The sequence below is a fragment of the Monodon monoceros genome, unplaced genomic scaffold, assembly GCF_005190385.1.
Source record: "Monodon monoceros isolate NGI ecotype Baffin Bay Population unplaced genomic scaffold, NGI_Narwhal_1 Super_Scaffold_10, whole genome shotgun sequence".
NCBI lineage: Eukaryota > Metazoa > Chordata > Mammalia > Artiodactyla > Monodontidae > Monodon > Monodon monoceros.
Window position 1 is genome coordinate 40,181,490 of NW_021703766.1, and position 21,343 is coordinate 40,202,832.

The 21,343-nt window shown below is 37.4% G+C and overlaps 1 protein-coding gene across 3 annotated transcripts in view; it reads left to right on the forward strand.

Moving 5' to 3' along the window:
- ZNF507 (zinc finger protein 507) overlaps window positions 1–16,507 on the forward strand; it is a 45,385-nt gene extending 28,878 nt beyond the window's left edge. The window contains exons 7-8 of one of the 3 annotated variants that reach the window (XR_003791205.1): window positions 14,063–14,197; window positions 14,334–14,570. Coding sequence is in view for 2 of the 3 variants with exons in the window: in XM_029206234.1 (XP_029062067.1) it covers window positions 14,063–14,197; window positions 14,334–14,700 (502 nt within the window). In the remaining variant the exon portion in view is untranslated. Of the gene's footprint in view, window positions 1–14,062; window positions 14,198–14,333 lie in introns of all 3 variants that reach the window. The other 2 variants (XM_029206234.1, XM_029206226.1) reach the window with 2 other exon arrangements.
- The last annotated feature ends 4,836 nt before the right edge of the window (window positions 16,508–21,343 follow it).

Below are 21,343 nucleotides of genomic sequence, written 5' to 3' on the forward strand. Positions count from 1 at the left end.
GAGGCATGCAGGATCTTAGTTCCCTGACCAGGGATCAAACCCTGCAGTGGAAGCGTGGAGTCTTAACCACTGGACCGCCAGGGAAGTCCCAACTGTCAACTCTTTTTAATAGGCTATTTTTTAGAGGCAATTTAGGTTCATTGCAGTATTGAGCAGAAGTACAAAGATTTCCTATATACTCTCTGCCCCACACATCCATAACCTCCCCCATTATCAGCATTCCCCACCAGAGTAGGCCATTTGTTAGAATTGATGAGCCAATATTGACACATCATGATCATCCTAAGTCTGTAGTTTGTATTAGGGTTCACTGTTGGTGCTGTACACTATATGCATTTGAACAAATTTATAATGACCTGTATCCTCCATTACAGTATTATAGTATCATACAGAGTAGTTTCACTGCCCTAAAAATTCCCTGAATCCCACCTTCATCCCCCCTCAGTGGCCCAAACCCTGGTGACCACTGATCTTTTACTGATCCCATGGATGTGTAGAGTCACACTGATCCCATGGATGTGTAGAGTCACACCTTCAACTTTGTCCTTCTCCTCCAATATTGTGTTGGCTATTCTGAATCTTTTGCCTATCCATATAAACTTTATATGGGAATCGTATTGAATCTATAGATCAAGTTGGGAAGAACTGACATCTTGACAATATTAAGTCTTCCTATCCATGAATATAGAATCTCTCCACATTTATAGTTCTTCTTTGATTTATCAGGGTTTTGTAGTTTTCCTCATATAGATGTTGTACATATTTTATTAGTTTTATACCCAAGTACTTTGTTTTCAGGACTGCTAATGTAAATGGTATTATGTTTTAATTTCAAATACCAAATTTCAAATTTCAAATACCACTTGTTCATGGCTGGAATATAGGAAAGCAGTTGACTTCTGTATATTAAGCTTGTGTCCTGCAACCCTGCTATAATCGCTTATTAGTTCCAGGAGTGTTTTGGTGTATTCTTTCAGATTTTCTGCATAGACAGTCATATCATCTGTGAACAAAAAAGTGTATATATATTTAGCTAAGACTTCAGTTATGATGTTGAAAAGGAATGGTGAGGGAGGACATCTGTGCTTCGTTCCTAAACTTACCAGGAAAGCTTCTAGTTTCTTATTAAGTATGATGTTACCTATAGATTTACTCTAGATATTCTTTGTCCATTTGAGGAAATTCCCTCTGTTCCTAGTTTGCTGACAGTTTCTGTCATGAACGAGTGTTGGATTTTGTCAGATGCTTTTTCTGCTTCTGTTGATGTGTTTAGTATGTTTTTTCTTTACCTGTTAATGTGATGATTTGTGTTGATTGATTTTCAAATGTTGAACCAGCATACCTGGGATAAATTACACTTGGTTATGGTATATAATTCTTTTTATGAATTGTTGGATTCAATTTACTGATATTTTGTTAAGGATTTTGCATCTATGCTCATGAAAGCTATTGGGCTATAGGTTTTTCTTTTTTTTCTTGTAATGTCTTTGTGTAGTTTTGGTATTAGAGTAATGCTGGCCTCATAGAATGAGTTAGGAAGTATTCCCTCTGCTCCTATATTCTGAAAGAAATTGTAGAGAATTGGTATAATTTATTCTTAAATGTCTGGTAGAATTCACCAGGGAACCCATCTGGATCTGGAACTTCCTGTTTTGGACCTGATTCAATTTCTTTAATAGATACAGCCCTCTTCAGATTGTCTGTTCTTTCTTGTGTGAGTTTTGGCAGATTGTGTCTTTCAAGGAATTGGTCCATTTCATGTAGGTTATCAAATTTGTGGGCGCAGACTTGTTCATATTATTCCTTGATTATCCTTTTAGTGTCTGTGGGGTTTATAGTGATGTCCCCACTTTCATCTCTGGTACTAGTAATTTTTGTCCCTCTTTTTTCTTAAGTATCCTGTTTACTTTCTGGCTTATTGATTTTATTGTTCTTTTCAAAGAACCAGATTTTGATTTTGTTGATATTCTCTATTGATTTCCTGATTTCGATTTCATTGATTTCTGCTCTAATTTTTATTATTTCTTTTCTTCTACTGACTTAGGATTTAATTTGCTCTTTTTTTCTATTTTACCAAAGTGGAAACTTAGATGATTGATTTTAGATCTTCTTTTCTAATACATGCATTTAATGCTATAAATTTCTCTCCAAGAAGAGAGAAAAGTACTGCTTTTACTGCATCCCACACATTTTGATAAGTTGTATTTTCATTAGTTTAAAATATTGTAAATTTTTTGTGTGATTTCTTCCTTGACCCATGTGTTATGTATAAGTGTGTTGTTTAATCTCCAAGTATTTTGAGATTCTCCAATTATCCTTCCGTTATGGATTTCTAGTTTCATTTTGGTCTGAGAGCACACACTACATGATTTCTATTCTTTTAAATCTGTTAAGGTGTGTTTTTTGGCCCAGAATGAGGTCTGTCTTGGTGAATATTTCATGTGTGTTTGAGAAGAATGTGTATTCTGCTGTTGTTGAATGAAGTAGTCTGTAGATGTCTATTATTGATTGATGGGGGTGAGTTCAGCTATGTCCTTACTGATTTTTCTGCCTGCTAGATCTGTCCATTCCTGATAGAGGGGTGTTTACTACTCCAAATACAATAGTAGTTCATTTATTTCTCCTTGCAGTTTTGTCAGTTTTTTGCCTTACATATTTTTACACTCTGTTGTTAGACACATTCATGCTAAGGATCATTATGCCTTCTTGGAGAAATGACCCCTTTGTCATTATGTAATGCACCTTTTTTCCCCTGATAATTTCCCTTATTCTCAAGTCTGCTCTGTCTGAAATGAATATAGCTATTCCTGCTTTCTTTTGAAGAGTGTTAATTTGGTATATCTATGTCAGTCCATTTACTTTTCATTGATATGTGTCTTTATAAAGTGGGTTTCTTATAGACAACATACAGTTGTGTCTTGTTCTTTATTCACTCTGACAATCTCCATCTTTTAATTGGTGTATTAAGACCATTGACGTTTAAAATGATTGATATAGTTGAATTTATAGCTACCATATTTATTACTGTTTTCTATTTGTTTTCTGTTGTTCTTTGTTCTATTTTTTTTTTTTACTCTTTTTCTGCCTTTTGTGGTTTTCACTGAGCATGTTATATGATTCCATTCTCTCCTTTCTTAGCATATCAGGTATACTTCATTTTTTACTTTTTATTAATGGTTTCCCTAGCATTTGGCATATACATTTAAAGCTAATCAAAATCCACCTTCAAGTAACAATATACTGGCTTCATGGGTAGTCCAGGTACATTATAATAAAATAACCTAATTCTTCTCTTCCATCCCTTGCATCACTTCTTTCATTCATTTCACTTATACATAAGCGTGTGTGTGTGCGTGCGCACATACATAATCATACATAAGTATACATAATCGGATACATTGTTGCCATTATTATTTTGAACAAACTGTTATCTCTCAGATCAATTAAAATAGGGACTTCCCTGGTGGTCCGGTGGTTAAGACTTCACCTTCCAATGCAAGGGGTGCAGGTTCAATCCCTGGTCGGGGAGCTAAGATGCCACATGCCTCCTGGCTAAAAAAACAAAACATAAAACAGAAGCAATATTGTAACAAGTTCAATAAAGACTTTAAAAATGGCCCACATTAAAAAAAAAAATCTGAAAGTAATGGGAGAGAGGAGCTTCAAGATGACAGAAGAGTAAGATGGGAGATCACCTTCCTCCCCACAAGTACATCAGAAATACATCTACACGTGGAACAACCCCTAGAGAACACCTACTGAACACTGGCAGAAGACCTCAGACCTCCCAAAAGGCAAGAAACTCCCCACGTACCTGGGTAGAGTAAAAGAAAAAGGAAAAAACAGAGGCAAAAGAATAGGGATGGGACCTGCACCAGTGTGAGGGAGCTGTGAAGGAGGAAAGGTTTCCACACACTAGGAATCCCCTTCGCAGGCAGAGACTGTGGGTGGCGGACGCAGGAAGCTTCAGAGCCACGGAGGAGAGCACAGCAACGGGTGTGGAGGGCAAAGCAGAAAGATTCCCGCACAGAGGATCAGTGCCGGCCAGCTCTCACCAGCCCGAGAGGCTTGTCTGCTCACCCACCAGGACGGGTGGGGGCTGGGAGCTGAGGCTCCAGCTTCAGAGGTCGGATCCCAGGGAGAGGACTGGGGTTGGCTGCGTGAACACAGCCTGAAGGGGGCTGGTGCGCCACAGCTAGCCAGAAGGGAGTCCGGGAAAAGGTCTGGAGCTGCCGAAGAGGCAAGAGACTTTTTCTTGCCTCTTTGTTTCCTGGTGCGCGACGAGAGGGGATTAGGAGCGCCACTTAAACGAGCTCCAGAGACGGGGGCGAGCCGTGGCTATCAGCGCGGACCCCAGAGACGGGCATGAGACAGTAAAGCTGCCGCTGCAGCCACCAAGAAGCCTGTGTGCGAGCACAGGTCACTATCCACACCTCCCCTCCCGGGAGCCTGTGCAGCCTGCCGCTGCCAGGGTCCCATGATCCAGGGACAACTTCCCCAGGAGAACACATGGTGCCTCAGGCTGTTGCAACGTCAGGCTGGCCTCTGCTGCCACAGGCTCACCCCATACTCTGTACCCCTCAGGCTCGCCCCGTACTCCGTACCCCTCCCTCCCCCGGCCTGAGTGAGCCAGAGCCCCCAAATCAGCTGCTCCTTTAACCCCGTCCTCTCTGAGTGGGAACAGATGCCCTCAGGCGACCTACACACAGAGGCAGGGCCAAATCCAAAGCTGAACCCCAGGAGCTGTGCGAACAAAGAAGAGAAAGGGAAATCTCTCCCAGCAGCCTCAGGAGCAGCGGATTAAATCTCCACAATCAACTTGATATACCTGGCATCTGTGGAATACCTGAATAGACAACAAATCATCCCAAATTGAGGCAGTGGACTTTGGGAGCAATGATATATTTTTTTTTCCCTTTTTCTCTTTTTGTGAGTGTGTATGTGTATGCTTCTGTGTGTGATTTTGTCTGTATAGCTTTGCTTTTACCATTTGCTGTACAGTTCTGTCTGTCCAGTTTTTTTTTTTTGTTTTATACTTTTTACTGCTTGTTATCATTGGTGAATTTGTTTTTTGGTTTGGTTGCTCTCCTCTTTCTTTCATTTTTTTTTTAAATTTTTAATATTTTTTTATTTTAATAACTTTATTTTATTTTATTTTATTCTTTCTTTCTTTTTTTTTCCTCCCTTTTATTCTGAACCGTGTGGATGACAGGGTCTTGGTGCTCCGGCCAAGCGTCAGGGCTGTGCCTCCAAGGCAGGAGAGCCAAGTTCAGGACATTGGTGCACCAGAGACCTCCCAGCTCCACATGATATCAGCCGGCAAAAATCTCCCAGAGATCTCCATCTCAATGCCAAGACCCAGCTCCACTCAGCGACCAGCAAGCTACAGTGCTGGACACCTTATGCCAAACAACCAGCAAGACAGGAACACAACCCCACCCATTAGCAGAGAGGCTGCCCAAAATCATAATAAGTCCACAGACACCCCAAAACACACCACTAAACATGGACCTGCCCACCAAAAAGACAAGATCCAGCCTCATCCACCAGAACACAGGCACTAGTCCCTTCCACCAGGAAGCCTACACAACCCACTGAACCAACCTTAGCCACTGGGGGCAGACTCCGAAAACAACGGGAACTACGAACCTGCAGCCTGCGAAAAGGAGACCCCAAACACAGTAAGTTAAGCAAAATGAGAAGACGGAGAAACACACAGCAGATGAAGGAGCAAGATAAAAACCCACCAGACCTAACAAATGAAGAGGAAATAGGCAGTCTACCTCAAAAAGAATACAGAATAATGATAGTAAAGATCCAGAATCTTGGAAATACAATGGAGAAAATACAAGAAACGTTTAATTAGGACCTAGAAGAACTAAAGAGCAAACAAACTGATGAACAGCACAATAAATTAAATTAAAAATTCTCTAGAAGGCATCAGTAGCAGAATAACTGAGGCAGAAGAACGGATAAGTGACCTGGAAGATAAAATAGTGGAAATAACTACTGCAGAGCAGAATAAAGAAAAAAGAATGAAAAGAATTGAGGACAGTCTCAGAGACCTCTGGGACAACATTAAATGAACCAACATTTGAATTATAGGGGTTCCAGAAAAAGAAGAGAAGAAAGGGACTGAGAAAATATTTGAAGAGATTATAGTTGAAAACTTCCTTAATATGGGAAAGGAAATAGTTAAGTCCAGGAAGCACAGAGTCCCATACAGGATAAATCCAAGGAGAAACACGCCAAGACACATATTAGTCAAACTATCAAAAATTAAACACAAAGAAAAAATATTAAAAGCAGCAAGGGAAAAACAACAAGTAACATACAAGGGAATCCCCATAAGGTTAACAGCTGATCTTTCAGCAGAAACTCTGCAAGCCAGAAGGGAGTGGCAGGACATATTTAAAGTGATGAAAGGGAAAAAAACTTACAACCAAGGTTATTCTACCCAGCAAGGATCTCATTCAGATTTGATGGAGAAATGAAAACCTTTACAGACAACCAAAGCTAAGAGAATTCAGCACCACCATACCAACTTTACAGCAAATACTAAAGGAACTTCTCTAGGTAGGAAACACAAGAGAAGGAAAAGACCTACAATAACAAACCCAGAACAATTAAGAAAATGGTAATAGGAACATACATACTGATAATAACCTTAAATGTAAATGGATTAAATGCTCCAGCCAAAAGACACAGACTGGCTGAATGGATACAAAAACAAGACCCGTATATATGCTGTCTACAAGAGACCCACTTCAGACCTAAGGAAACATGCAGACTGAAAGTGAGGAGATGGAAAAAGATATTCCATGCAAATGGAAATCAAAGCTGGAGGGGCTTCCCTGGTGACACAGTGGTAGAGAGTCCGCCTGCCGATGCAGGGGACACGGGTTCGTGGCCCGGTCCGGGAAGATTGCACAGGCCGCGGAGCGGCTAGGCCCATGAGCCATGGCCGCTAAGCCTGCGCGTCTGTAGCCTGTGCTCCGCAACGGGAGAGGCCACAACAGTGAGAGGCCCGCGAACCGCAAAAAAAAAAAAAAGCTGGAGGAGCACTTCTCATATCAGACAAAATAGACTTTAAAACAAAGACTATTACAGGAGACAAAGAAGGACACTACATAATGATCAAGGGATCAATCCATGAAGAAGATATAACAATTGTAAACATTTATGCACCCAACATAGGAGCACCTCAATGCATAAGGCAAATGCTAAGAGCCATAAAAGGGGAAATCGACAGTAACACAGTCAATAGTAGGGGACTTTAACAGCCCACTTTTACCAATGGACAGATCATCCAAAATGAAAATAAATAAGGAAACACAAGCTTTAAATGATACATTAAACAAGATGGACTTAATTAATATTTATAGGACATTCAATCCAAAAACAACAGAATATACTTTCTTCTCAAGTGCTCATGGAACATTCTCCAAGATAGATCATATCTTGGGTCACAAATCAAGCCTTGGTAAATTTAAGAAAATTGAAATCGTATCAAGTATCTTTTCCGGTCACAATGCTATGAGACTGGATATCAATTACAGGAAAAAAATCTGTAAACAAACAGATACACGGAGTCTAAACAATACACTACGTAATAACCAAGAGATCACTGAAGAGATCAAAGAGGAAATCGAAAAATACCTATAAACAAATGACAATGGAGACACAACAACCCAAAACCTATGGGATGCAGCAAAAGCAGTCCTAAGAGGGAAGTTTACAGCAATACAATCCTACCTTAAAAAACAAGAAACATCTCAAATAAACAACCTATCCTTACACCTAAAGCAATTAGAGAAAGAAGAACAAAAAAACCCCAAAGTTAGCAGAAGGAAAGAAATCATAAAGATCAGATCAGAAATAAATGAAAAAGAAATGAAGGAAACAATAGCAAAGATCAATAAAACTAAATGCTGGTTCTTTGAGAAGATAAACAAAATTGATAAACCATTAGCCAGACTCAGCAAGAAAAAAAGGGAGAAGACTCAAATCAATAGAATTAGAAATGAAAACGGAGAAGTAAAAACTGACACTGCAGAAATACAAAGGATCATGAGAGATTACTACAAGCAATTATATGCCAATAAAATGGACAACCTAGAAGAAATGGACAAATTCTTAGAAAAGCAAAACCTTCCAAGACTGAATCAGGAAGAAATAGAAAATATAAACAGACCAATCACAAGCACTGAAATTGAAACTGTGATTAAAAATCTTCCAACAAACCAAAGCCCGGGACCAGATGGCTTCACAGGCGAATTCTATCAAACATTTAGAGAAGAGCTTACACCTATCCTTCTCAAACTCTTTCAAAATATAGCAGGGGGAGGAATCCTCCCAAACTCATTCTACGAGGCCACCATCACCCTGATACCAAAACCAGACAAAGATGTCACAAAGAAAGAAAACTACAGGCCAATATCACTGATGAACATAGATGCAAAACTCCTCAACAATACTAGCAAAGAGACTCTAACAGCACATTAAAAGGACACTACACCATGATCAAGTGGGGTTTATCCCAAGAATGCAAGAATTCTTCAATATACGCAAATCAATCAATGTGATACACCATATTAACAAATTGAAGAATAAAAACCATATGATCATCTCAGTAGATGCAGAAAAAGCTTTGGACAAAATTCAACACCCATTTATGATAAAAACCCTCCAGAGAGTAGGCATAGAGGGAACTTACCTCAGCATGATAAATGCCATATATGATAAACCCATAGCCAACATCGTCCTCAGTGGTGAAAAACTGAAACCATTTCCACTAAGATAAGGAAAAAGACAAGGTTGCCCACTCTCACCACTGTTATTCAACATTGTTTTGGAAGTTTTAGCCACAGCAGGCAGAGGAGAAAAAGAAATAAAAGCAATCCAAATCAGAAAAGAAGTAAAGTAGTCACCATTTGCAGATGACATGATACTATACATAGACAATCCTAAAGATGCTACCAGAAAACTACTAGAGCTAATCAATGAATTTGGTAAAGTAGCAGGATACAAAATTAATGCACAGAAATCTCTTGCATTCCTATACACTAATGATGAAAAATCTGAAAGTGAAATTAAGGAAACACTCCCATTTACCACTGCAACAAAAAGAATGAAATACCTAGGAATAAACCTACCAAAGGAGACAAAAGACCTGTATGCAGAAAACTATAAGACACTGATGAAAGAAATTGAAGATGATACCAGTAGGTGGAGAGGTATACCATGATCTTGGATTGGAAGAATCAACACTGTGAAAATGACTATACTACCCAAATTAATCTACAGATTCAATGCAGTCCCTCTCAGACTACCACTGGCATTATTCACAGAACTAGAACAAAAAAATTCACAATTTGTGTGGAAACACGAAAGATCCTGAATAGCCAAAGCAATCTTGAGAAAGAAAAATGGAGCTGGAGGAATCAGGCTCCCTGACTTCAGACTATACTACAAAGCTACAGTAATCGAGACAGTATGGTACTGGCACCAAAACAGAAATATAAATCAATGGAAGAGGATAGAAAGCCCAGAGATAAACCCATGCACATATGGTCACCTTATCTTTGATAAAGGAGGCAAGAATATACAATGGAGAAAAGACAGCCTCTTTAATAAGTGGTGCTGGGAAAACTGGACAGCTACATGTGAAAGAATGAAATTAGAACACTCCCTAACACCATACACAAAAATAAACTCAAACTGAATTAAAGACCAAAATGTATGGCCAGACACTATCAAACTCTTAGAGGAAAATATAGGCAGAACATTCTATGACATAAATCACAGCAAGATCCTTCTTGACCCACCTCTTAGAGAAATGGAAATAAAAACAAAAGTAAACAAATGGGACCTAATGAAACTTCAAAGTTTTTGCACAGCAAAGAAAACTATAAGCAAAACAAAAAGACAACCCTCAGAATGGGAGGAAATATTTGCAAATGAAGCAACTGACAAGGGATTAATCTCCAAAATTTACAAGCAGCTCGTGCAACTCAACATCACAAAAACAAACAACCCAATCAAAAAAATGGGCAGAAGACTGAAATAGACATTTCTCCAGAGAAGATATACACATTGCCAACAAACACATGAAAGAATGCTCACCATCACTAATCATCAGAGAAATGCAAATCAAAACTACATTGAGGTATCACCTCACACCAGTCAGAATGGCCATCGTCAAAAAATCTACAAACAGTAAATGCTGGAGAGGGTGTAGAGAAAAAGGCACCCTCTTGCAGTGTTGGTGGGAATGTAAATTGATACAGCCACTATGGAGAACAGTATGGAGGTTCCTTAAAAACTAAAAATAGAATTACTGTACGACCCAGCAATCCCACTACTGGACATATACCCTGAGAAAACCATAATTCAAAAAGAGTCATGTACCACAATGTTCATTGCAGCTCTGTTTACAGTAGTCAGGACATGGAGCCAACCTAAGTGTCCATCAACAGATGAATGGATAAAGAAGATGTGGCACATATATACAATGGAATATTAGTCATAAAAAGAAACAATTGCATTATTTGTAGTGAGGTGGATGGACCTAGAGTCTGTCTTACAAAGTGAAATAAGTCAGAAAGAGAAAAACAAAGACTGTATGCTAACACATATATGTGGAATCTTTAAGAAATAAATAAATAATGGTCATGAAGAACCTAGGGCCAGGATGGCAGTAAAGATGCAGACCTACTAGAGAATGGACTTGAGGACACGGGGAGGGGGAAGGGTAAGCTGGGACAAAGTGAGAGAGTGGCATGGACATATATACACTACCAAATGTAAAATAGCTAGTGCGAAGCAGCCACATAGCACAGGGAGATCAGCTCCGTGCTTTGTGACCACCTAGAGGGGTGGGATAGGGAGGGTGGAAGGGAGGGAGATGCAAGAGGGAAGAGATACGGGCATATATGTATATGTATAGCTGATTCACTTTGTTATAAAGCCGAAACTAACATACCATTGTAAAACAATTATACTCCAATAAAGATGTTAAAATAAACTATAAATAAATATAAATAAAAGCTTTTATTTTATCCTTCTTATACCTTATCTGATGTTTTTCCTTTGTGTGGATCCAAGTTTCTTTTTTTAAAATTAGTTTATTTATTTTTGGCTGTGTTGGGTCTTCATTGCTGCGTGCGGACCTTCTCTAGTTGTGCGAGTGGGGGCTGCTCTTCGTTGCAGTATGTGGGCTTCTCGTTGCAGTGGCTTCTCTGTTGCCGAGCATGGGCTGGAGGTGTGCGGGCTTCAGTAGTTGTGGCTCACGGGCTTAGTTGCTCTGTGTTATGTGGGATCTTCCTGGACCAGAGATCAAACCCATGTCCCCTGCATTGGCAGGCGGATTCTTAACCACTGCGCCACCAAGGAAGTCCCCTAGTTTCTTGATCTATATCATTTACCTTCTCTCTAAAGAACTTCTTTAACATTTCTTACAAGACAGATCTATTAGCAACAAATTTCAATTTTTGTTTGTCTGAGAAGGTCTTTATTTCTGCTGTTTTTTTAATTTTTATTTATTTATATATTTATTTATTTGGTTGTGCCAGGTGTTAGTTGCAGCACGTGGGCTCCTTGTTGCAGCGTGCAGACTCTTAATTGTGTCCTGCATATGGAATCTAGTCGTTATTGTTTAAAGTATTTCTTCTGTTCCTTTCTCTCTTCTAGTATTCCCATTACACATAGATTACACCTTTTGTAATTGTCCCTTTTTTGGTTGTATGTTCTTTTCTGTTTTTTCCAGTCGTTTTTTTTTGTTTGCTTTCTAGTCTTGGAGGTTTCTAGCTATTGAGATATCCTCAAGCTTAGAGATTCTTTCCTCAGATGTATCCAGTTCACTAATAGGCCCCATGATAGGCACTCTTCATTTCTGTTATGTATTTTTTATCTCTTTTTGGTTCTGGTCTCTTTTGATTTCTTTTTGGTTCTTTCTTAGAATTTCCATCTCTCTGCTTTCATTGCTCATCTGTTTTCCCAGGCTGTGTATTTTATTCATTGGAGTTCTTAGGATATTAATCACAGTTGTTTTAAATCACCAGTCTGATAATTCCATCATCCTGCTATATCTGACTCTTGTTTCTTTGCTTGCTGTGTCTCTTCAGCTTTGGTTTTTGCCTTTTAGTATGTCTTGTAATTTTTTCTTGATAGTCAGGCATGGTGTACTGGGTAAAAGGCACTGCTGTAGATAGGCCTTTAGAAATGTGGTTGTTAAAAGTGGGGAGAGAAGAAATGTTCTGTAGTCCATAACTAGGACTCAGTTTTTTAGTAAGCCTGTGTCTCTGGGCTGTGAACTGTACTTTGCAATCCCCTCCCTCCCCAACCCTTGGTGGACAAGATAGCTGGAGTGGGCTGGAGTTGGCTGGAGTTGGGTATTTCCTTCCCTCTGGTCAGATATGCTCTGATAAAACTCCAGTAGGTTAGGCTCTGGTTAAATAATTTCTCCTGAGAACAGACCTTGCTAAGAACAGAATGTTCTGGGACTTTTGTGATGTCCAGCAGTGAAGACTCCATGCTTCCACTGCAGAGGGCACAGGTTCAATCCCTGGTGGGGGAACTAAGATCCCATATGCTTTGTGGTGTGCCCCCCGCCCCCACCAAAACAAACAAACAAACAAAAGAACAGAATTCTCTGGCATATCCCAAAGTGGTTCTTTTACCCCTCTGCTGACTGTCTTGTTGTGAAGAAGAGTTCAGGTAAGTTACCTGATTTTTGTTAAGTTTGTAATTAAATATTTAATAAAAATGTCTTTTTAAAAGTACGTTTTCATTTTCCTAAAAAGATAAACATAATTCTGCTCTTAGGTATTTACCTAAATGATGAAAACTTATACTCACACGAAAACTACACATGAATGTTTAATAGAAGCTTTATTCATAATTGCCAAAACTTAGAAGCAACTAGAAGATGTCCTTCAGTAGAGAAATGGATAAACAAACTGGTACATACATACAATGTAATGTTATTTAGCAATAGGAGGGAGAAAAAAGAGCTCTCAAGCCATGAAAAGACATGGAGGAACTTTAAATGTGAATGGAAAAGGGAAAGAAACCAGTCTGAAAAGGCTATATACTGTATGATTCCAACTATTATGTGACATTCTAGAAAAGGCAAAACTATGGAGACAGTAAAAGAATCAGTGATTCCCAGGGATTGGGGGAAGAGAGGGATGAATAGGTGGAGCACAGAGGATATCTAGGGTTGGGAAATTATTCAGCATGATATTATGATAGATTCATGGCATAATGCATTTATTAAAATACATAGAACTGTACAACACAGTGAGCCCTAATGTAAACTGTAGACTCTAGTTAATAATATATCAATATTGTTTCATCAAATGTAACATATTCCACACTGATGCAAGATGTTAATAATAGGAGGAACTGTATGCAGGGGAGAGAGTGGGTAAACCTTAAACATGCTCTAAAAAATAGTCCGTTACTTTTTTTTAACTACTTCATTCAGTTCAGATTTTACAAAGTATACCCAATTATGTGAAACAATTATTATTTTGAATAGAAACTTTAAGATTATTAATTATTTGTTTTACTTACGAAATCTAAATTGTTGAAGCATTTCAGGACTACTTACATTTTCTATGAATCTGTAAGTAAGCACAGAGTTCATGTTGAAAAGTACTTAATTCTTTTCTGCTTTCTTAAGAAGTAGAGCGGTATAGAGTACTGATTTTGTGTATTTGTGTATGTGGGTGTTGTTAAATAATATAGAGCAAAGATTTTTCATATTACTATATTAGAAATCTTTCGTAATAGCTAAAGTAATTTGGGATGTTTGTCCTGATTCTTATAAATTCTTTATAATGTAAAATACTTTATTTCATTGATTCTGAGATATCCACCCTAGGACATTTTAGCCTCTGAAATCAGTATGTCTCTTATAATCAGTGGCGTCTTAGATTCAGTGAAATGTGATGTCTAATAAGTCTTCAGGAGAATAAATTTAATAATTGTTACAGAATCATTGTAATTACTAAAAATGATATGGGATCATCTGATTTACTTCATATCTATCTTTCAGATGCTCTTTGTGTGGGTATGTATGCAGCCATCCTCCTTCTTTGAAGTCTCATATGTGGAAGCATGCCAGTGACCAAAATTATAACTATGAACAAGTAAACAAGGCTATTAATGATGCAATTTCACAAAGTGGCAGGTATTTGATCTTACTGTTATATATAAATAGGTTATTGTTTATAATTATATATGCATTATATATAAAGTTAGGATTAAATCTACTAGTCTGCATTATAACCAACTCAAGGTTTGATGTGTTTTCTTTTGTTTTTAAGAGTTCAGGGGAAATCCTCCGGAAAGACTGTGTTAAACAGCAGTGAAGAAGGAGCCGATTCTCTCACTGGAAGTTCAGAAAATTTGGTGTCATCCTCAGAGCTGATTTCCCAGGCTCCCAGTGAAGTCGTAGGTACCAACGAGAATGAGAAACTAAACCCTACAAGTAATACCTCATATAGTTTAGAAAAAAACTCCAGTCTGGCCCCTCCTGGCGTGGAGTATTGCGTTTTACTCTTCTGTTGTTGTATTTGTGGTTTTGAGTCTACCAGCAAAGAAAATCTTTTGGATCATATGAAGGAGCATGAGGGTGAAATTGTAAACATCATCCTAAATAAGGACCACAACACAACTCTAAACACAAATTAGGTGGAATAGTTATCTGAAGAGGAAAACAGCAGAAGAGGAAAACAGCAGAAGAGGAATCCTTTAAACCACAGTTTGCCCTTTGTGCTGTCCAGTAACTTACTAGGCACAGAAGAAACAGTTGGTGTGATTTTTGAAGAAATGACAGATGTGACTTTGGAACGAAATTTGTAATGTAATAAAAGGAATTCCAAATGGATAAGGGGTAATAATATTTAAGCATTTTGAGTGAGGAGAAGTGGGTTGAGGCAGCAAAGATGTACTCTTATAATAACCCTCTGTTACCTGTTAGTTTAAGTGTATTTATTATTAAAAGCTTGTTATAGTGTAGAAATGCAAGCAAAAGAGTTAAGAAAGGGCTTTTCAGGAACTATTCTAAAACTTACTGTTATGAAAGTGTCACAATCTTAAGCAGAGCTTAATTTTCTTCTCAATTTTGACATGAGTGACAACCCTCTTGTGAGAAATGGGAGGCACGTGTCTGAGGGTTTTTTGGTATCAACAAAGGAAAGAAAAAATCATTACAGGGCTTTGAGATGATCAACCTAAATCTTTATCCAGATTGATAGGAACAAATCATATACTCAATCTGAGATATATTACTTTACTGTTTAGAAAGAAAAAAGAAAAGAGACCTCTAAATCCAAATCTAGATTGTAAATAGGCGTTTTACAAAGTAAATTATTGTCTTAAATTTACAGTGAATGTCTTGTGGGCAAAGGAGGAAAGAGGTGAATTCCCACCAGCCTCAAACCAAATCTCAAGGTTCATAAAAATGGTGACTGGTTGAGCACAGTGCACTTCTCAGAGGTTCTTTTCAGAGTGTTGATGGAACACCGCAGCTTCTCAATAGTTACATAGGCCTTCTTACCCACTCTTCTAAACTAGACCAAGCTTGTTGTCTAAAAACAACAAAGTAGGAAAAATTGCATTTGCTTATCAGACCTTGGAAGTAGTTTGAACTGTTAAATAAAAATCATTTGTGGGAAGAGGAATGAAATTCAAAAGCCCCTTAAAAGGAGAACTACTATTGAGATTTTACTTCCTGGAGCTTTTTATTTAGTTATACTTAGCATAAGAGATACAACCAAATGTGGCTAAAATGTAGTAAAAATTCAGGTTGTTTATAAAACGTTTAAAAACAAACAAAAACTATTTGGGTTTCTCCTATCCAGGAAATTGTATTTTGTTGGTGTGCAATAGGACACATGGGAAGCCAACTAAAACTTGCCATCAAATAGATGTAATCTTATCATTAATTACACATTTGTATTACAGTGTATTTCAAAGAGTGAAGAGAACTGGGTTTTTTGGGTTTGCTTTTGTAGTTCTGATCATTTACGTATGCATTGTTCTGTTAATGTCAGTTCTGCCTACAAGTCAAAAGGCGGCCGGTGCACCAGGAGGTGCACCATCTTCACGGTGCTGTTTCTGAACTTGACTCTAACATCTTCTAGAGCTGAGGCTGTGCCTCTCATAAAGCTTAGAAAACATCGAAAACAGAATTTCTTGAATAGGATATTCTGTAGACACATTTTAGGAAAAGAATTCTCTTCCCAAAGTCCAGGTATGAATCGAATGAATTAACATTTTTCAGATAGCATTAGGAACTATTTAAGCGGGGCCAGGTAACCTGAAATACTGTCTGATTTGCGTGTTTTTGTTTTGTTTTTTTGATTTGCTTTTTAAAATCTAATCTGATGTTATTTGAACAGAGTTGATTGTAACTTTGCAACTCTTTTAATTTACATAGCTTTAGTTTATTTGTGAAAGTTAATCCATTTCTGATATCTGGTTTTTAAAAGAGAAAATGAATTCATATATACTAAACTATATTCCGCAAATCCACATGCAGTGGGTTTTCTCATTTTCTCCTGTTTTCAGAATTAAAACAGTTATATTTCATTTCAAATTCAAAAATAAACTAAAATATTTTAAATGGTTCCATTATTACTATATTGTTCCCACTTAGTTTTTTCATTACTGGTAGTTCTGACTCGGTGTTCCTTTATAAAAATCTATTATTCTGAAAATTAACAACCTTAGAAGAGTTTTTGTTTTATAAATTTTCCTTGGCTTTAATTTTATATCATCATTTGGAAAATACTAATAACCAAAAAACATTCCCAAAATTTCAACAGTGTATTTTTAAATTAACTTTCTTCATTTCCTTAAACTACTTCCATTGATTGTTAAATTTGCCATTTGGAATCATGAATTTAAAATTTCCCTAGCTCATGGGAAAAAGTTAACCCAGAAGTTCAAAAGTCTTTAAATATTCATCTGCTCCCAGCCTAAAATATCTTCAAAAGCTTTCTCTTGGCCTATAGGAGGAACCATATACCAAGGATGTTGTGTACCTTCCCGTTATGGTTTTGAGGCAAGCCTTAAGTTAACCCTCCCCACTAAGAACAATTGAATATGATGAAGACTAAATATGCAATTTTAATTATAGAATAGATATTAAAATAATCAGCAGGAATTCCCTTTATAGGAATAACATTTACTGGTACTAGATCTTTTGCCATGTAAAGCTCAGTATTTGTTTTCCCCTCTGAACACTTACAATTCTAAGATTTGACAGTGAAAATAGTTTTTAAAACACTTACTGGATAAGGCAAAGGTGGGGAGGGGGAAGATGATGCATTCTGATCATTATAAATAATACTTTTTCAGGGCTCTATCATTTTCTCTCTTTCTCTAATAATCCAGAATATGGTTGGTATCCCCAGTATTCTAACAGTACCATGCCTATATTCCACTTGACCTGTAGACTTCAAGTTCTGTGTCCAGCCAGTGCAGTGTAGTGACACTGACTGAAGCCTTTATTCTAGATCTTTCATCTATTTGAGGTAGCTATCAGTGGCTTTGTTATTATTTTCTTTGTCTTTTCTCACAAAGCAAATGGTGGGCACCTATGTTTACATTGTATCTTCCTGCAGTGTACTTGGCTTGACAAAGACAAGCAGGCTTCTCTTTTGAGACGACTTATATTTTTAGTTTTCATAGACACTTATTTAATCTTTTTTTATTGTACAGCAAGGTGCTCTAAGTAATATTCTATAAAATATATTTAATAGAGATTTGAGTTTGATATTCATGGACATGAATACATGTATTTTTTTAAGAAATAAGTATTGTGTAACACTATGGCATTGCTTCTATAGCCAAAGTCTAAAAATTTCTGGAACACTGACATGTAAAGACTACAGTTAATTCTGACACTGTATCTTATTAAAATAGGATGATTTGCATTTTGTAAAATTATCCTGCACATCAAGCTGCATGCCTTAACGCCTAAAACTCTAGGATTATTTTCATGGTAGAACAGTTTATCTGTTCAACAAACAGTGAAGCAAGGTCTTAGCGCTACTTTAACTACCTTTGGAAATACTGTACAATGTTAGAATAATTTATTTTGCTTTACAGAAGTTTGTCATGTATTGACTTTAATATTGTATTTTGGTAATAAATTTTTTGTTAAAAACACTTGCCTCTAAGTTTTATTAACAAAAAGCTATATCCATTCTTATTTTGGAAATGTTGATTTAATCACTTAGAAATTTGGATTTAAATAATGAAGAACTTCCCCAGGCTTAAACTAAGGCTTATGATTACCCTTTGGTAACATGTTAAACTATTGATGACTAGCATTAAACTGTGTTACACAAAGGTAATTGAAAAAGCATTTAGATCGTTTTAATCTTTTAAAAAATTCAATCTAGGAACTCTCCTGGTGGCGCAGTGGTTACAAATCCACCTGCCAATGCAGGGGACATGGGTTCAACCCCTGGTCCGGGAAGATCCCACGTGCCTCAAAGCAACTAAGCCCACGTGCCACAACTACTGAACCTGCACTCTAGAGCCAACGAGCCACAACTACTGAGCCCGCGCCTAGAGCCTGTGCTCCACAGCAAGAGAAGCCACTGCAATGAGAAGCCCACAAACCACAACGAAGAGTAGCCCCCGCTCACTGCAACTGGAGAAAGCCCACGCACAGCAATGAAGACCCAATGCAGTCAAAAATGAATAAAAATTTTTTTTAAAAAATTCAATCTAATTTTGTAGTTTTTCTCCTTGCTACACAGTTCTTCACTTTATCTTCCAAATCACATCCTTATACGCTTTAAATTCTGATGTATTCAAACTGCTAAAGTAGCTCTCTTAACGGCAGTTAGCATTTTGCACTTGCATTGATCCGTTGCATTGGCAAGTGAAGCTAACATCATCTGACTGTATCATTGGTCTAGTTACACATCTGTGCCCTAGAATCCTGGGCTACCTTGGCTGCAAGTGTCTGAGGCCAAATATTTCTCCCCAAAAGCTTTAATCCCTTGTCCTGTCTCCCCAGGGGCAACATAATTATGTCCTATCTTTCAAGAGCCAAATCCCAACACCGTCACTAACCTCTGGACAGTTGTAGAAATCTCGGCATGAAAGATCCAGAACATGTGCAGTTTGGTAGCCACCAGCCACATGCGGCTGTTTAGCACTTGCAATACGACTAGGATGCTAAGTGTATAATATACAACAGTTCTGAAGACATCATTTTTTTTAAAAAGTATCGCATTAATGTTTTTTATATTGGTTACTTGTTGAAATGATATTTGAGATATTTTGGGTTAAATAATATTAAAATTAATTTCACCTGTTTTTCTATGTAGCTACTATAAAATTTTAAATTGCATATGTGGCTCACATCGTATTTCTGTTGGACAGTGGTGGTATAGAAGAAGGATTAGTAAACTGACAGCCCTTGTTTCAAATCTGGCCTGCCATCCATTTTTGTAAATAGTTTTATTGGAACACAGCCACACCCAGTCATTTACATACTGTATATGGCTATTTTTGAGGTACAACAGCAGCACTGAGAAGTTGTTACAAAGACTGTACGCACCACAAAGCCCAAATTATTTACTATCTGTTTAATAGTAAATCGTTTGATAGAGTTTGCTGACCTGTGACCTAGAACAATGGTATGATCTGTGCTTTAAAGCTCCCAGGAAAAAAAAGCTTCTTATAAAGAAAGCCTTATATGGCATTATTTTATAAATATATTATTTCGTCTCCTGTTCTTCTACAGCCCTACCCATAATTTATGATTTAACCTATTTCATCATCTCCACTAAAGCCAAACACAATTTGTTTAAAATAACAACATAATAAATAATGCCGCTTTTAAAAAGTATTGTTTTCCTCCTGACAACCTTATGGTGCTGATGGTACCCTCTCTGCTTCACCCTTTCTGTGATGTGGTCATGCCACCGGCATATCTAACTGCGGTTGGGAGGTAACCGTGGCAGCTAATCCACTCAACTGTGGTGACCATTGACTTGCATAAACCAGGATATAAAGGAAAGTCTTAGACACACCTCTTTATAATGAATAACTTGTCTGAGTCTAAAATCAGATTCTGGGGTTGGGTGGCGGTTGTAGTTGGCTTTGATGTAGAACTGTTGACTAAATTGGCAGATTAAGAAAAAGTCACAGTATTCGCCTACATAGATTCTTCTGAATCAAGCAGCAAAGATGTAAAATGAACATTTTTGGCCCTATAAATTCTCAGAGGAGTTTCTGTTTTTAATTGGTGCCATACAATAGATAGTATGTTTTGGTTTATATCTTAGAATTCAAATGACTGTAAGATGCTTAAACCATTAACAGAGTCCTAGATGTGCAGCAAAATCTGGTTTGTGTGTTGTGTTGGGGGACTGTAGACCTCATTTTTCTGGTGGTACATTAATATACTGCATCCAGTTTTCTCATTTAGACCATAAAGTGTAAGATTATGACATACTTGGTTTTTATCGATTTTTTTCCCCAGTATGAGTAATTCCTGTTTAAATTGTTTGCCTTACGAAAGTTGATTCTAGTAGATCTTCCTTTGAATTAAAAGTTTAATTTCAGGCATCTAATATAAATTCTTACCATTATAGAACAAAATCATAAGATGTTGGTGGTGTTTTGTTTCCTAACTCAACCACGTTTACACCAGTTGTGTCACTTAATCCAGAGAGTAAAGGCACCATTCAGGAACAGTTTGCAAAACTGAATGTAAGACAGATACTTCCATGATAATGCTGACGTAGATGGGGCCTTGGTTTGAAAAGGACATGATGTGTTAGGTGGACGGAGTTATATTTACACAAATCAGAAAATAATGAATCCTTGACCATGAGCTGATAAAATAGACCCAACTATTTTATCTTTCTGATTTCTCAGCTTTATCCTCTGTTAAAAGGAAAAATTAAGAATAATTGTCCATGTCATTGCCACTGGTATCAGTAATTGTAAAATGTTGAGTTATTAATAAGAGTTATTAATAAAGTATGTCATCTTAAATATGTACACAATAGAAAATTATGACCTGAAGAGACCCTCAACAAAATAAAACAAGTTATTCATTTTTCAGGTCTTTTATTAGTACCTAATGTTATTTAAAGGCTTAGTGCACATCTCCAGATTTCTGGGTTTTTTCTACTTGTCATTTTATTAATTTTAGTATCCATACTTCAGCAATAATGTGGCTGCATTTTACTGAAATAGACACATCAATCTACTTCTTGCTCTTTTTTGTTTACATCTGCAATCCCATTTAAACTTAGTATTTCCAACCACAAAAGGTGTTAGAAAATTCTATTTCAGG